Source organism: Stigmatopora argus, chromosome 13 (genome assembly GCF_051989625.1).
Source record: "Stigmatopora argus isolate UIUO_Sarg chromosome 13, RoL_Sarg_1.0, whole genome shotgun sequence".
NCBI classification, from domain to species: Eukaryota; Metazoa; Chordata; class Actinopteri; order Syngnathiformes; family Syngnathidae; genus Stigmatopora; species Stigmatopora argus.
Window position 1 is genome coordinate 8,247,941 of NC_135399.1, and position 17,511 is coordinate 8,265,451.

At 38.6% G+C, this 17,511-nt stretch overlaps 1 protein-coding gene across 1 annotated transcript in view; it reads left to right on the plus strand.

Moving 5' to 3' along the window:
* stxbp5l (syntaxin binding protein 5L) overlaps positions 1-17,511 on the plus strand; it is a 121,352-nt gene that overhangs the window by 44,653 nt on the left and 59,188 nt on the right. Inside the window, exons 4-6 of the mRNA XM_077617588.1 lie at positions 9,080-9,161; positions 11,332-11,432; positions 15,507-15,641. Of these exons, the coding sequence (XP_077473714.1) occupies positions 9,080-9,161; positions 11,332-11,432; positions 15,507-15,641 (318 nt within the window). The remainder of the gene's footprint in view (positions 1-9,079; positions 9,162-11,331; positions 11,433-15,506; positions 15,642-17,511) is intronic.

Sequence of the window (17,511 nt, forward strand, 5' to 3'; positions counted from 1 at the left end):
CTGTTTTGCTATGGCTTGATAAAACCTAAGCCAAAAACTGTAAACACGCTTTTAGGGTCGCAATGTTGGAATTCTTGCTTACCAAGCGGGCCACTGTATAAAAATGTATTGCTTGCGTGAAGTCAATATTACAAGAATGGAATCTTGATAACCTCATAGTATGGTGATAATATTTTAATGATCAGTATTTTGTAACATTGGATATCTTGGATCTACAGTTTTTACAAGGGATTTTCAGTATCTCTCACTTTTTAGTAAGCTTGACCCAGCAGTATCTGTTCAATCCAAGGTTCATCCAACCATTTTATGTGCAACGCCAGAGAGCAGAGTATAAAGTCTGAACTGAGAACATGATATAACCTAGTCACACATGAAGGTACGTATGTGTGGGAGGACTGCAATTTTTGGGCACATGCCTGAAGAAATTGCTGTGCGAAGCCAAGCAATAATGTGTCACTATTGGAAATGTGTAAAGTAAATACATGGCAAAGACCGCATTTGTTTTATTATTGTCAAACTTTTTAAAAGGCACTCATTTAAGTCATTAGCTGCCATTGACAGTGCTAGACGTGCAAGCCGTTTTGACTAAGAGAGGCTGACAGCTAATGATCGCGGCAAGCCCTCCTATTCAAAAAAGATTGGACGTCTAGCGCTGTTAACAGCACTGAATTATGAGCATTCAAAACCAGCCCTCCAGTTTAAATTGATTTAATGTCTATTGCTGTCAATGGCAGGCAAACAATATTATCATATATTATTAAAATAATAATCCAATCAAAACAAATTAAAGCAGAAATACACTGGATATTGCCTCCAATAACATTCTATTCATTAATCTTATTTAAAATGATTAATGATCTTATTTAACTCATTGCCCGTCAGGTTTATAAAGTAGTGTGGAAACCTTGTATTGGTTGATGACAGATGTCCAATTTATTTAAACTGGGAGAAGTGGCTATGAATGTCCATTTTTCAGTGCCATTGACGGGCTATTATTTGCTGCCACCTTCTCACAGTCAAAATAGCTTGGACATCTAGCACACCCAATGAGTGAAAGGGTACATAACATTTTCTTTTTCAACACCTAAACATCCCCCTCACGATTGGATTGGATAACTTTATTCATCCTGTATTCGGTAAATTCCATTGTGACAGTAGCAAGAGGGTGAGAATCCAGATACAGGAAAGGCATAGTTACACATAGTTACAAGTTAGACAATACAGTCGCAAAGGCCACAGAACAACAAAGCAAAAGCACAAAGTACAAAGCAAAGCAAAGTATATGGGATCATTAAAAATCATTAAATCAAATCATTAAGACAGAAAAGCAGCAAAAACACAAAACGAGCAAGAGCGGACGGAGGTACCGCTACCGGCTGCCACTTGAGCGGCGCCATCTTGGTTGTGGTAGCAAAAACGGATACAGACGGATGTACTCCCACGTTAGCAATTTGTGTGTTTACTCCACTTAGCCTTTTCCTTACTGGTGTTTTTCCACCCTTAAATTTCCCCCCTTTACATTTTAATGTTTGCCATTATCGTAACTTGCTGTTTTATCTTCCCTGCCTAATCCCTATCCTCTTCTATTTCCTTTTCAATCACCTGTATTCGATTATGTTTATGATTGTCATCTCTATATTCCACCCTCACCAGCATGGCTCCCTCCAGCCGTTTGTGTGTATCCACGCATTGTCTCTCTGTTGATGGGGAGGCATTGAGGCAGGCAGGGTGATGGGTCATAATGATGGTGCCGGCTTCTATAAAAAGCCTGCAGGCAGCTGAATCAATATCTTCTGTTGTCAAACGGCACCTTATCTAGACAAAGTGACAGACAGAGGCTATTGGCTCTTGACTGCCGCACAGTCTTCGCAGCATTGCATTGGTGGCTTTCTCCGATCTGCTTGTTGAGTGGCAATGCTCGTACCCTGGAAGACTTGGCCGCAGCAAGCACTTTTGTCAGCCTCACATATTCTGTGGAGCAGAAAATCTTGCCGGACTTGCACCGCAGTACTAGACAAACAGCTCAGCGTTGCCATTTAAAAGGCCACAACAAATATATACCCATGCACAAAATATGTCTAGCAGTCTCGTAAATGGAATGAAGATTTCTATATGCTTGTATAGAGGTTGAATCTGAATGCTGAGATGGAATTTCTATGGCAACATTTCTAATACTGCAGTGCTTTGGTTTGAATATGTTTTAAAAGCGAACATATCTTCCTGCCTGGGGTCAGATTTGCTAAGTCTTTCAAGGGCAAGAGTTCATATGAAAGCGGGATATCACGTTTGAAGGGATTTGTTGAGGAACATCTTTTGAAGCTGATAACGGCAGTTCTGTGTTAAGTATGACTGAATTCACACCCCACAACACTGTGGGAAAAAGGAACAAGAACGGATGAGCTAAATGAACAGCATATATAATAATTTGTCTGCATTTTAAAACCAGAATATGCTCATAAACTGATGAGTGATTAAGGTGCGTTATTTAAAAAATAGAAAAACTACATATTGCATTGCACAGTTCGCAAAAACAAAATGTGTCTCATAGCAAAACGTGAATGCATTTGTAACGTGACATGTCATCATGTCATAGTGTTTATGGCGATAAATATGTTATGCTACCGGAGCCATCATTTTTAACGGGAATTTTTCATTAGTAGTATGAAGATAGAAAAAGGTATTTTTTCTGACATTGTTCTTTCGCAACTATAGTTTTTTTTGTCGGACAGTGGCGATGTTTTTCATTTTTTTTCAACTATTGAAGTAGATACATCCTATAGGATCAATATTAGCATCCTCATATGAATTGGATTTTAAAAAATCTAAAATTGACTAAATCCGATGCATGTCGCATATAATAAAAGAAACAGAATTTGACCTGTAGTGTGAACGTAGCCCATTACACGTCGAAACACAAAACAAAATACTTTTGGAGTAAGGGGGGGTCATTGAAGACTGTATCTTGTACTAGGTTGATCTCTAGTCCTGTTCCCTGGCAGTGCCGCCTTCAAAATCCTTCAACCAATATATAATACCTATTTTTCTTTTTGATATGCCCAAACTATTGAAGGTTGGTCTCTCTGACCTTCTCTCCAAAATGCCCAACCTTCCCTGTCTTTCTTAATGTCTGATTTCTAATCCTACCCAATCTAGTCGCACCTAAGGACAACATCAGCAACTTCATCTCAGATATTTCTAGCTCCGCCTCCTATCTTTTTCTCAGAGCTACTGTCTCTCAGCCACAGGTGTCCAACCAATTCCACAAAGGGTGCAGGACTTCGTCTTTGCTGTGCTACCTGGCATATGGGTCATCAAATGCCCCCTGTTGGCCTTTTTCACCTCTACCTTTGCCTTACGTCTCATCTTTATCGTCTCACTAGCTAAAAAAACTGATGTAGTGCCTTTCTATCCTTGTTGATGAGCCAGTGCACTTGAGTGTTTGTTTTGCAAATTATAACCCCCGAGTTGGTAATTACATTTCTACAAAACAGATGATTTGTTTTCGTTTGCACTTTGGAGAAGTAGCTCATGCACGTATAATGCCATCTCATTGGTTTCATCCCTCAAATTACAGGCGACATTTTGAAAGGCAAAAACATAACCCAGTGATCCAACTGTTTTGGAAAATGTCATCACAAATAATTGTGTTTCTGTTGACTTGACCACAGGAAATACACTGACCCTCAAAATTTCCAATCCACTTCCATTACATGGTATCCATTGCTTCTCGAAATAGGCCGTTTTTCGTTTTTTTTATTTTGTTCTCACACATTTGAAAAACATACATACTAAGTTAACTAAGATTACTCATCTTTGTCATGGCCAAACTAGTTATTGTTTCATTGGAGGTCCATTATGTCTGTCAACAAGGCGACTATTGTACGATCTACATCTATTTTGGGAAGAAAAACTAATATGAATGGATTTTACCTGCATAATAAATACCAACAATGCCAAATTTTGCAATTGCAAGAGCCATGACTTGCTCTGTGTGGGCACTAGAAATCCTTTTTACTGTTGTTTATAGATGAAATTTAATGGAAGAGTTTTGTCCAAAATTATATAACAAGAGTGGAAGGGAGACAATTGCAGAAGCTGTTTGTGTTCCATGAGGACATGTTTAGCCATAACCTTTAATCTTCAACTTTCACAATGGCTGTTTATTGAAAGAGACATACTATACACCTTTTATCAGCCATTTCTGTCTCTATCATCACATGTATTCTAAAAGCATTGAGGAGCAGTCAACAATCCCGCTTTGACGCCCCCACTTCAAATCCTCCACTTTTTTGTTCTACACATCTCATCTGTGAGGTGATACTCTAATTTAAATTGCCCGACCTTGTCTCCCTTTACTGCTATTATAAAACAAGCACTAAGTAATTACTATACACAGCACTCCCACAGACACACACACAGGAGATAAGAGAGAAAAAATCAAAAAAGAGGTAGGGGGTGTGGAAGTAATTGGCAATTCTACATGATGAAAATTTGATTTTTAACATGGATGGCTAGAGATACAAGAAGTGGATCTCAGGTCATTTAGAGAACCATTGGTGGGATCAATCTCCAGCAAACAGTGTTCATGTAATTAGGAGAACTTGCACACTTTGATCAGCGGTCACTTTAAATGTCAGTGCTGTAAGCAAGAGAACATGCAAAAAATATAGCTTGTATTTAAAGTGGATCCTCATGATATGAGCATTTCACCTTTGGTGTTTTTCCTATTATAAGCAACCCCACGTGAGGAAATTATTTTTCATTATACTGGCAAATTTTCATCACATGAGCCATTCTCCCCGTCAAAATTGGATTGGCCATCTGTCGCTGTCAATGGGTTAGCTTAGTCATGCGTACCTGCATGTTCAATCCGATAAAATTAAAAATGATATTGGCATGCGTGCATTGGGGCATTAGCAATATTTGGGGGAAAATACATAGCAAAAAATAACATTTAGATTCATTTATATTGATGGCGTTGGAAGTGTCAGTGGTAGTGGTAGAAGAAATTAAACACATCACTGAAATACAGACGAATACAAGTTTTATCTAAACTTAACTGTCTGTTAATTGGTGTATGTGAACATCCTACTTCATGCTGAATCACAGGTGTAGCGACTTCAGCAGTGCAGGTAACTTTTTAGTGATTCACATGACCTAAATGACTCAGAATCTATATTTTCCAATTCTTTTTAAGCCAACTTCATAATAGGTGCCTTTTATAATTTAGTATATATTGCAATGTGAAATTGCTGGGTTACGGTCCTGAGTGACTCATTTTGATGGGCTTGCAAAATAAAGCAGATGTACAGAATATAACAGAGTGGCCAGCCAGATGGACAAAGGCAGATCATTGGCAGTTATGGTTGTTTAAATCTGTACAAAAATGCACTGCTGTTGTGTAATTATGTGTGTTAATCAGGATATAAAAGCTCTGTTATGTGTTTATGAACTTACACAAGTGCAGATTAGAGCATGTTAATTTTTCTCCAGACACTACCTGCCAATCTGTTTTGATTCAAACAAATGTTTATTTGGAAAATTGTAAAAGAATATGGCAAGTTGCTCTGTCCCATTATTTTGGCAAGCCAGTAGAACTACATGACAAGTCATTCTGGTCTTCCGAGGTTTGGGCTGAATTTCAAAATCAATTCTAGAGTTGGGGCTAACAAGCACTGAAACTGAAAGAACCTGTCACAGAAGAATGAATGTGACTTAACGCAATGTGACTCACACTGGTTTGTAGTTAATATATGCAGTTCACAAACAATCAAAGTATACAGTCATGTTGAATCAGCGTACCATAACTGCCATTTCTCTGAGGAAAAAACAAAGAATTATGGCGTGTTGTCGTGTACAGGACAGGTTTTTAAAAAGAGAACAATACAAAAAAGTCAGTTTATTAAGGTCTTCCACTGACTCGGTCTGACAGCAAATTGGAACTTATGTCCAAAGTTTAGTGTTCTCTTGTGCTTTGAACGAAACTTGTTGTTGTACAAAAAATAGCAAGATGCTGAAAAAAAATGTCATGCACTCAGGTTGTTTGTTGACCATTTTTGTTTTTGTTGGATATACGCAAAAAATGCACAAAACTTCCAGGATTTTTTATATATTCGCTGTCGATCTCCTTCATGATACCTAAAAAAGCCATCTTAATTGCTGCAATATGTCAATCTTGATTGGTCTGGAGTTGAAATCCAACTTTCCCGTTGCTTTTTCTGTTTCTAGTCTTCAATGCACATCTGAAATCAGAAGACTTGTACGTATAGCGTTTCACCTGTGGTGACTAATTGAGTCTCCAACCATTTTTACGAAGCAAGGAAATATGGGACAATGAATATCACGCACTTTTATAATAACTCAATTCAGGTCAGTGGGTGTTACAGCTTTGCATTCTGGTCCACTCAGTGGAGAAAATCTAATTCTCACTCTATTGCAAGTCATTATTTTACCCCCTGCCTGTACCAAAAAAAAAGAATTACATGCGTCAATTGTTTTGTTTTCCCAGCCGAGATGACCACAATTCGCCTGAAATAATAAACAATTTTCTTGAGCATGTAGCAGTCAGTCCCTCTGTGGTTATCTGACAATAGTACAATGTTTATCTCTCATATGGATGTAGGCGGTTCACCTTCACATCAGCTTTGTGCTCTGACAGTGTCTCGGTTGTTTTGATCTGGCCCCGAGTGTGATGTGAATTTGAATGCAATGTGTGCTGAAAGTGGTTTGCTAGGGGGAGACTGATGCAAGCAGACACAGTCTTGAGATTTAAAGCTGTTTCCATCCCCTCCCTTTTAAGAACTTAAATCACATAAACTGGCTGTGATGGCCATTACCATCTGGAGTCAACAAACATCTAAGCAGTGAGCCATATGCTAGTAAGGCCCGTTTTTCCTGTAGCAAATGATAAAGTGGTATAGTCATTTTTACTGTACATTTTCCAATGGACAACTCAGTCTTAGTAGGGCAAGTGGCAATTTTTGGAAATAAATATAACAACTCATGAAGACCTGGCGTCCACATGACAGAAAGTGACTTGTCCACATAGGTGGTTGTCATTTTTCCCCCTATTAGTCATTATTGTATTTTTTAGATTGTTTTTCACCAGGCTTGCACACTGCACTGGCCTGCTACACAGCACAGATCTTTTCTAGATCATTCAGGTTTCTGGGCTGTCACTGAGAAACAGAGTTTGAGTTCCCTCCACAGATTTTCTATTGGGTTTAGGTCTGGATTTCTAAGTAGGAGAACTTGCAATCTATACATATATAATGCTTCTCAGATTATCGTGAAATACAAACAAAAGGCAAAGTCTTGAAATACAATACAATGCAATTCAGTGCAATGGCAGAGAGCTGATACAAATTAATTCACACGTCGACGAGAACATGTCACCAATGTGGTTTAAATATGTACATTTTTCAAACTTTCTTTTGTAGCACTGCCATTGACAAGGATAGACAGACAACTTATTTACACTGGGTGTGAATACTCCTCATTATGTGCCATTGACAGCACTAGACGGCCAACCCATTTTGCCTAGAAGAGGGTGAATAAACATTTGTTTTATTCGAGATTGGATGTCAATGTCAGCTCATCACTTAAATGAGTTACTTGGTTTAAACAGTCTTGTAGGTTTAACAGCACCCTCACCAGCGGAAGGGAAACATGCAAACGTAGAACAGCAGGGAAAATATATTTTTAACACCGGGACACCTCACTGTGCTGCCCTCAAAATTGTTGAGATAATAACACTTGACTGCTTAATAGGCGTTATACCAAGTCATATGACCGTTTCCTTATTTCCCCAGTGAATGAGTCATGAATCTTAATGACAGAATTTAGGCAAATGCAGTATATGAGTATCTAAAAGGGTATAAAATTTGATGTGCATTCAAATTTGGATTCCAAGGTACTGCTGAAAATGGGATGCCATGCTGGGTACATCTTTAAATTTGCTTCCTGGTCCTCATTTTCTTGCCTCAATCTTTCTATTGCTATTTCACAGCTGGATTAAACCCCTGTCTCATACAAACTGCAATGCTTCTGAATGCTTACTGAAGCCATTCATTACAGCTTTACACATTTTGTTTTCAAAATAACAGGAGAGATATGTAACTGCAGCTCATTCAGGTTACACAATTACCTTGTCCAAAGTGGTTTGTGATCTGATCTAATGATGTGAGTTGACTTCTTGCCAAATGGTGTGGAGAAGAATCACATTTTGAGGGAAGATGGGGAAGCAAATGTGCTGTGTGACTAAAGCGAGATTTGCCATGCAAGGTATTCAGGATTTCTTTTAAAAAAATCATACAAGTCATTAAGTGAATCGACATTTGAAGTCAATGGTTATACAAGGTTGCACATCATTCAAAGGACGTATTCAGTGAAAATGAAATGCAAAAGTTAAACCTACAATGTCTAGACTGTGGAAGACCTTGCACTGTCTACAGGGCCAACACAATGACATTCTCAATATTATACGTAAAGCATTTCAAATGCTGTATCTCTGTTGACAGAAATATTTTTGTGTAAATCAGGGTATGTTTTATACACAACATGTTGGCACTAATCTGTGTATTGATTTCCTTATTAACATATTAGAAACTTGTAGCGTATGAACATCTAAAAGGACCGTAATGTATGATGTAATGTATAATCTTTCACATGGTAAACATTGTTTACTTAAATTGGAGTGACAGCCAACGGGACTGTTCTCAATTGTTCCTTCCTGAACTTCCTTGCGTGGATGTTTTGCAAACGTAAGTGCCCTGAGGAGGGAGAGGAGTAATCCTCATACATCAATGTGCATTTACTGTACATCATACACCACTCCATTCATCCGATGCAAATAAGACAAAATTACGCCAGATGCGGTAGCCACAGCTAAAGAAACAAACTTTAGAAAAGTGAATGTGAAGTGAAGTGGATTGCAGGATCATGATTAAGCATTTGCCTTTGTCCGTTGTAAACTAGCAAAGCATACATGTTGTAAAACTAAGAGGCATTCTGACGTACAATATTTTTGCAAATACTTGATCAATATTCCCAAATTTCCTTGACTCTGTGGTGTTATCAGACTGGGTCGACCTGGGGTGGACTGCTTTTGTCAGCATGAGAGCGGTGCAGCTGTTCTTCAACTACAGTTCCTTATCAATGAGGTAAGACTTAATATTTCTCAAAGTATTGGGTCGTTTGTCTATTCTTGAAGGTAAAATCCTACACTCAAATGTAGAAAGAATTACATAATCAAGAAATACATTATTACATACAAGCAGAATTGACTGACTGCAGTAAATGTTGACTGCCAGCCTATCAGTAAGAAAAAGATGATTGGACATATTTTGTTGTCATCGAGAGCCAATGAGTTGAACAAAACCGTTACAGTATCCAAATTTGATCATCTTCAGAATAAGCCCAAATGCATTGTATATAATTGATCGCTCTAAGCTTTGGTCAATTCTGTTTTAATTGGGACGGCTACCGCAATTATGGCAGATTGGACATCTAGAACCATTAATGGTGGCTAAAAAGTTAATAGTAAATATGTTTCTATTATAAAATAAAGGCAAAGATGTTTTAAAATATGTAATATAATATAACATATAAGAATATGTAATGTTTAACATTAAAAAAACAAGAAATATATCTGACTATGATAGATATCTAATCCAATGGATTTGGTGTCTATTGTACTCAATCAGAGCCAATCAGTTAATTTGTTAAATAACATTAAAGGCGTTAGAAATGTAAGAAGCTTGTTGGTGTGTTTATTTAGTTTTAGAGTTTTAAGAGGTAATATACTGACTTTCGTTAGTAGTCAATGTGAAAACAGGACATTTTTAAAGCAACTCTGGTTTGGCATGTTAATATCCTCTTACATACTCAAGTGTATGGGCTGTTGCTGCCCTGCTAATGGTTATTTTCTGAGTTGTCTCTTGACATTTAGTTTGATGTATCGACCAAATCTATTAGTAGGAAAGTGGCCACTTTTAACAGGCACTTATGAATAATGACAGTATAAACCAAAATATTCATCCACACTTTGCTTTCATGGGCAGAAACGTTAAACAAATCAGATGTTGTTTGTGTGTGTATGTATGTATATATGTATGTGTATATATAGTCAAATTTTTTGGGGGGGGTTTTGGGTGGAAGTGTGTGTGTGTGTGTGTGCATGTTTTCCTTGTGTGTCCTGTCTGGGTGATATGTAGATCTCACCTCTTATGTCCCTCCTGGATTCCCTTCCTCTCGTGGCCTGCTGTTTGTAGTTTATAATTAGCCCGTGTATTTAAGGGGAGTGTTTGGTGATGTCATTTTTGGGGTTATTATCGTAAGTACTTTGTTTTTCCCCATCCATGTAAGTCATGTTTTTGCCTCTCCGTTGGTGTGCGTCTTCCCCTGTTTATTTATCATTTTTGTATTGAGAAATTTGGTCATTAAAACCCTGAGTTGTGCACCAGCACTTTCGCCGTTTTTTTCCTGCCTCTCATCCTGGGTTCTGTCCTGCACCGGAATCGATCATGACATATATGTATATATGTTTAATTTACTCCTCATGCATGAAAAATGTCAAATAAACCAGCAGCTAATCACTCTGGGGGGAAAAAATGGAAGATAAATGGAAGCAATATGGCAAAGCTTCGAGTAGGTTTTTGCAGATATAATAATGAATCTAATGCACAAAATGAAAAAAAAAATCAGTTTCATGGTTGAACAAATTACTTTCCTGTCTTCTTTTGACCTTTTTCTATTAAAAAGGAACAGATTATATTAAAGGCGGCCCGGTGGCCGAGTGCTTAGTGCATCGGCCTCACAGTTCTGGGGTTGAACAGAGTTTGTGATCACACAAAAGAAGCAGATTTGATATATATTGTATATATACTCACCGCACACACTTAAAAAAGGTGCGGGGGGCCTAACCCAGCAAAAGGCAAAAGGCAGACTACACCCGAGACTGGTCGCCAGTCAACCTTAGGGCACACAGATTGACAAAAGACCGTGTGCACTCACAATTTTACCGCTACCAGCGGAAATAGAGCCCGCTACTGCCCGCACTGAAGTCAGGCGAGTGAACCTCTTCATCACAACATTACATTTTAATCTAATACTTATTCTTCCCTGGGCTGCAGTCTTCAGTGTTCTAAGAAGTTCATCATGGGAATTTCTTTGCAAATGCAATCTGTTAACGTCTTTACCAAGGGTCGAGCAGATTTGATTTTTACGATTTTTTTTTTCAGTTTTGAAAGGAGTTTAAGAGAAATGTAATCATCATTGTATTAATGAATTTTTCTGTTCTTTGCTCCGATGTTTTTTTTTATTACCTAACAGGGGGCCTTAGTAACAGCCTGCGCAGATGACACGTTACACTTATGGAATCTTCGTCAGAGGCGACCGGCTATCTTGCATTCACTCAAGTTCAACAGGGAAAGGTGAGAACCACTCACAAAGAGAACATTGTCTAGTCACTATCAAACTCATTGATGAGAAAGATTATAGAAAATGAATGGATGAACAGCACTTTGTTGGCTATATCTTTAAAATGGCTCAGATTTCAATGGAACCATCTTTATGTTGTTGTTTTACACAAAATAGCTGTCTGTATGATGCTGACAAGCAGCATACTCACATTTATCTGCTGTCAGAGCTAAATGGCAGACAATTGCTTTTATATTGCGGTACTGCTTTTGAAAATAACTGAAAAAAAGGAAAGAGAAAATAGATTTTTTTTCCTACGCCTTCGGTGATTCACTATGGAGCAGTCGCAGACATTCCATCATACAATTTTCCTCATTTCTTATCAGTCCGGTTGTAATACTTCATAACTGAGATAAGAATCCTTGCAGCATTTTGAGTCACAGTTTTCTATAAGTATATTCTTTGGCAAAGTGAAATTGCACATTAAAAAAGGCTGTTTAATCAAAGAGGTTATCTTGTAAGAGAATTGTCATTGATGTAGTGGTTCATTCCCATGACTTCGGTGCAGGCAGCGTGGAATCGATTCCCACTCAGTGGCGGTGTGATGGTGAGTGTGAATGGTTGTCTGTCTCCTACGGTTGACTGGCGACCAGTTTAGTGTGACAAGGAGAAGCGGTGTTGAAAATGAATTAATTTAAGATAATACTGGTAGTATTAAAAGTAACATTCATTGTAGTTATATACCAGCTTCCTTTTTGTCTGCCAACTGTGGCTGCTGCTGTTATTAATACTGCAGAATTCCACTCACATTTTATTTTAGTGGAAAAAAAAAGAACCCAACAAAGAGATCAATACTAAGAATTTATTTGACGGGCCACAAAAATGACGTCACAGAATATGAATTTGAACGTTTTAAAGCTCCTCTGTAGCAAGGCACTATGTAGAACAATCGTAGTACAGTACAGCCATTCCTTTAGCCATTGTCTCTTCCACTTATCCAATGCTGGGCCACGTGAGGCTTGTCCTCTCTGACATTGGGCGAGAGGCGATATAACCTGTGAATGACTCGTCGTCCGTCTATGGTGACCCCGCCTACTCCCGATGTCATCGGAGATAGGCTCTGATTCCCCGCAACCCAGTAGAGCGAATCACTAGCGCAGATGATTAATGGCTACTTCTACACTGCGCCATGAGCAAGCACTTGGCAAATGTGACAAGGAAAATAGCTTAGTGGGTGAACATGCATCAACCTTGACCGGAGAGTGCTGCAGTGAGGCACAGTGAGAGCTGAAGGGGTGACAATTAAACCAAATGACTGTACCAGAGGTGTGTTATTAAGGCATCTGCTTCTGTTGTCACAGAGTCGCTGGGTTTTCTATAATTTGTGCATATTTAAAAAGGATTTGAAGTTGGTTCTGAAGTTGCTAGTGCTTTCGCACATGTGCAGTCGATTGGTCACCGGTCTTTTGGTCGCTGGTCTTTTGGTCGCTGGTCTTTTGGTCGCCCGGACCGCGACAACGGGCAACCAAAAGACCGGCGACAAAACAAGGTAAAACAACACGGTCCACGCATCAATAAAAGCCAACAATGGCCCTGAGCAGTTTCACTGAGCCAACGTGTGAGTGAATAAGAGTTTGTATGTACATGCGTTGTCCCTTTTAAGGAGGTACGTCAGTCAGGGTCTAAGCAAGTTCTCCAACAAAAAACTATAAAAGTACAGGAAATTTGGAGCTTTTCTTTAGCCTAATAATTAATAGGGCATTAAGTATGGCTGTTTGTATTTAGGGAATTTGAGCAACGATTTAAATGGTAATTATCAATAACCTTCCGGGCGACCAAAAGACCGGCGACCAAAAGATCGGCGACCAAAAGACCGGCGACCAATCGACCGTGTACCGCCTTCGCAAATGTATCTTTACCAACATGGCCTCTGAGCGGCCTATTCAAGTTTTGGGGCTCAAGTCGAAAGCCAGAATATTCAGTAAAAACACGCAATCATGGGAGAACATAAAAACATTCCACAGGTCTACTGCTGAAAACCTGGGTCTAACAACCCCTCAAAAATGAGACTACTGATGCATATTTTAACAAGGAGGCGCCACGCTATCCTCGGTGTTCAAATCCTTCTGAAGAATATTATTTTTATCGACAGCCAATTTGTGTGAGGACCACATCCACAGAAACAAAAAAATGGAGAAAGTCATGGTATGTTGTTTTTCTGAATTGTACTTTACCTGTGTTATGTTGCGATGGGTATAGAGGCCTTTACATCTTTTCACAAGCACAGCAGTGAATCATTCTTAAAGACAAAAGGAAAAAGAATCAAAGGGCCTTGTGAATCATCTCTCAAAGGTGGCGACTTGCTATTTAACTCTGTCTCTAGGCTTAATCCAACGAAAAGAATGCCTTGAACAACCCCCCCCAGCCCTTAGAATTATGGATGAATCACTGGAGACGGTGGAGACAATTGTGTTGTGATAGCTGTCAGTCACTTCTTTGAAACTGCCACGTCTACAGTATACTTGTATTTCGCAGAATATTATTGAACATAATTGGGACACTTCTGTGCTCAGTCAAATAACTGGTTTTCTTCGCCCATGCTGGTGACACAATGGTGTTGCTTTTCATGTTACCAAGCACTTAGCTTGAATTGTTTTGTTTCTGCAAGCTTCCTAATTGGCTATTGTTCTGTTTCATGTCATTACGATGGAGTCTGTGGCTGCAAGGTGACTCCAAACAATTATTTGTGATTGTAAATATTGAACAGGGTTAACATTATACTCCATGCCACAAAATAATCATTCAGGAAAGTCCAGACCCTTGTTGACGTTGATTGCACGTAAAGGTTTAATTAAAGGTGAAATGATTTTTCCAATTTTCATTTCAACAAAATAAATAACATTCATAATTCATCATACAGTTTTCCCACTCCATTACATTTTTAGATCAATTGGTATGGTTTCTCTTTCAACTGTCCAGCCGGAACTAAACTGACTAAAATGACAAATCGTTACATAACTTACTTGTAGCTGGATGAAATTCTGATGGATCTGTCATATCTGATGGGTAGGTCAATAAAAACTTAGCATATTCCCTACTATGTTTTCAAATGTAAAACCCATAACTCATCCCTAAAATTGCCTTTCTGTACTTATGTGTTTTTTTGCCAACGTGTTTTGATACTTATTGACAGACTGCATGTCATAGGTTTAATAAATATATGCATGATGCAGGGCACCCTGTAGTACATGTATGTACGTATATCACTAGTGAATAGCTCTTTGATTAATTATTGACTCTGGATGGAAATTTTCTTATTGGAAGAAGCTGTATGTGAACATAAATACATTAACAGAGGTGGGTGAGTGTGTATAGACAATGATAACCAGGTGATAGGTACTGCTTGCTAGAGGGGAATATAACACTATACTCTTCCTGCCAAGATTCGAATGAAAGTTTCAGCATGAGTAGGTCCATGAATGAGTTAAGAAATGGCTGGCATGGAAGAGAGAAATTATAAACCTCCTTTTAATAAGTTCGACTTGTCATGGTGTTGAATTTCAACATCACTGCTTGGCTAGCTGTCAATCAACACGAATTATACAGCTTCAGTATGTATCCATTCTATGGAGAGCGCTTGAAAATTTATATCTGCTTCCTGACTGAAAGTGAACACAGAGCTGAAAATTAAAAACAAAAAAAATCTGTTGACTACCTAGACTTGACTTTAGTAAAACATCACAGCTCATTCTGCACTTCATGGTGAAGCTTTAAATCTCATTATACTTGCATAATGACAATACAAGCATTCAAATCAATTCATTATCTTGGTCCTTTGACTTTCAAAAAGATTTTTTTCACAATTTAAAACAGTCCTCGTCTTATAAACAAGTAACCTTAATTTAATATTTCGTAAGTAGGGGTACCACTGTATGTTTTTTATTACAATGCCAGCAAAGACAGAAATAGCAAGGTTTCCTCCGAAGCTTGATAAGCCTGGCAGGTGCTTGTGCTACTCAGACATATACACCAATTTGTACCTTGTATGCATATACTAACTTATTTTCTCCCTATTTTTCTTGTTTTAGGATCACATTTTGCCACCTTCCCTTTCAGAGTAAATGGCTTTATGTGGGGACAGAGCGCGGGAACACACACATTGTCAACATTGAGTCTTTCATTTTGTCAGGATACGTCATCATGTGGAACAAAGCCATCGAACTGTAAGTTACCAGACTTATGAATTGATTATTATAGGGCTACATTCAATATCATTTTATAACAGTGATTATCACCACCCAACGGGGCAGTGGTCCGTTCTCCTGGCTTCGGTGTGGAGAGCGTGGGATCGAATCCCAATCGGTGTCGGTGTGATTGTGTGTGCCAATGGTTCTTTTTCTCTGAACAGTCTCGTTCAAGTTAATCTACTTCTAATATTACAGTCTAACTTTTCGGCAACCAGCCTGTTTTAATCAAAATTGGATCAAGATTGGACGTCTAGCTGTCAATGGCACATAAAGATGAGCATTCATAGACAGTCATGCATAACTTAAATGAATTGTTAATGGCAGGTAAACATTTAAATGCTAGATACATTAAAAAAAACTGTAGTGTTATTGTGGTGTGTGGGAGTGTTTTTCTGTTTTATTTATTTTAATTCTATTATTTTTACTTTTATAAGCATTTTTTTTACTCTTTATTCATTTATAATTAGAAAAAAATGTAGAAAAATCATTATTCATTCATTTTCCGCTTAGAAATACTAAGTAACAAAATGCTGAGTGATACATATCCATCAGTACATATGTGAATGTATCAGGTTTTATATTTTGGATCATGTAGGCCACACTTTTATGCTAAAATGTTATGTCCACGTACTATATGTATATGCCAATTATGATCAGAGAGAGGTAAAATGCTTTGCTCAATTAGACATTCATCACACGGGTATCACTCTAGTTGAGTTGTAGGTCAGGGTCACTGCGGTTTAACACTGATTAAAATGACATTCAACAAAAATGTCTCACAGTGTAAACTAAAATGATGAAGTCTTGGCATTTTAGAACTCAAAGGTCAGGGATGACTTTACTGCCATTTGAGTTCCGTGCACGCACCACAAAAAGCGAATCTGCACTCTGTTTTTGGGGCTCACTTGTGCAAGTACCAAAAGATAGACGAAACATACAATCGGCATAATAGATCCTTTATCTAGAACAGGGTTGGGCAAACTTTTCGGCCCGGGGGCCACATTGACTTTAAAAAGGGTCAGCACAAGATACGATACATATAAAAAACTGCATCCGTTAAAAGTACATATGAAACATAAACAGAAAAAAAGGACTAAAGTATGAAGATACTCATCACTCATGTGGGATTTATGGGGTGCTTTCTTGGTTTTCATCAGACTAAAGGTCTGTTCACACACATGTAAATAACACCAGAATCCTCTGTGCCATCTTCTGGATGTTTGTAAATTTGGCTGCACTTAATGAAGCCTAAAACTCAGAGACTTTCAGGGAGTTGAACTTGTCACATTGGAGATCAATAAGTTCCAACTGCAACTCCTCCAACTGCAACTCCTGTGGAACCGTTTCCGGGTCTTGTGAGAAAGGGCATGACACCAGCTGTCAATTTTTCCAAAATCACAAAACCGACGGCAGAATTCCTCATGCAGGTCATCCAATGATTTCCTGTATTTTGACCGCATAAAAAATATATATAATAATTTGAACAACGTCGGCGGGCCGGATTAAAAGGCCTAACGGGCCGTATATGGCCCGCGGGCCGTAGTTTGCCCATGTCTGATCTAGAACATAGCACTGTGGGTTTTTATGCGTTTTGATGTTTTTTTTCCCCTCACATATATCACCCACCCACATTTACACTCCCTGGTGTTACACTGGCAAGCTCTCTGCTACCATGTCAGTCACTCAGCACTTCCACACCAAGCCATCTTGTTCTCTTGTGACAACCCAAACTACAGTAAGCAGTCATAACACTGGGCGTGTTTGTTTGTTTGTGTCTGCGTGGGAAGCCTCTCTTGGGAAAGGTCTCAGATGCCGACTTAATGTTCAGGAGCTAGTGTAGAAGGCA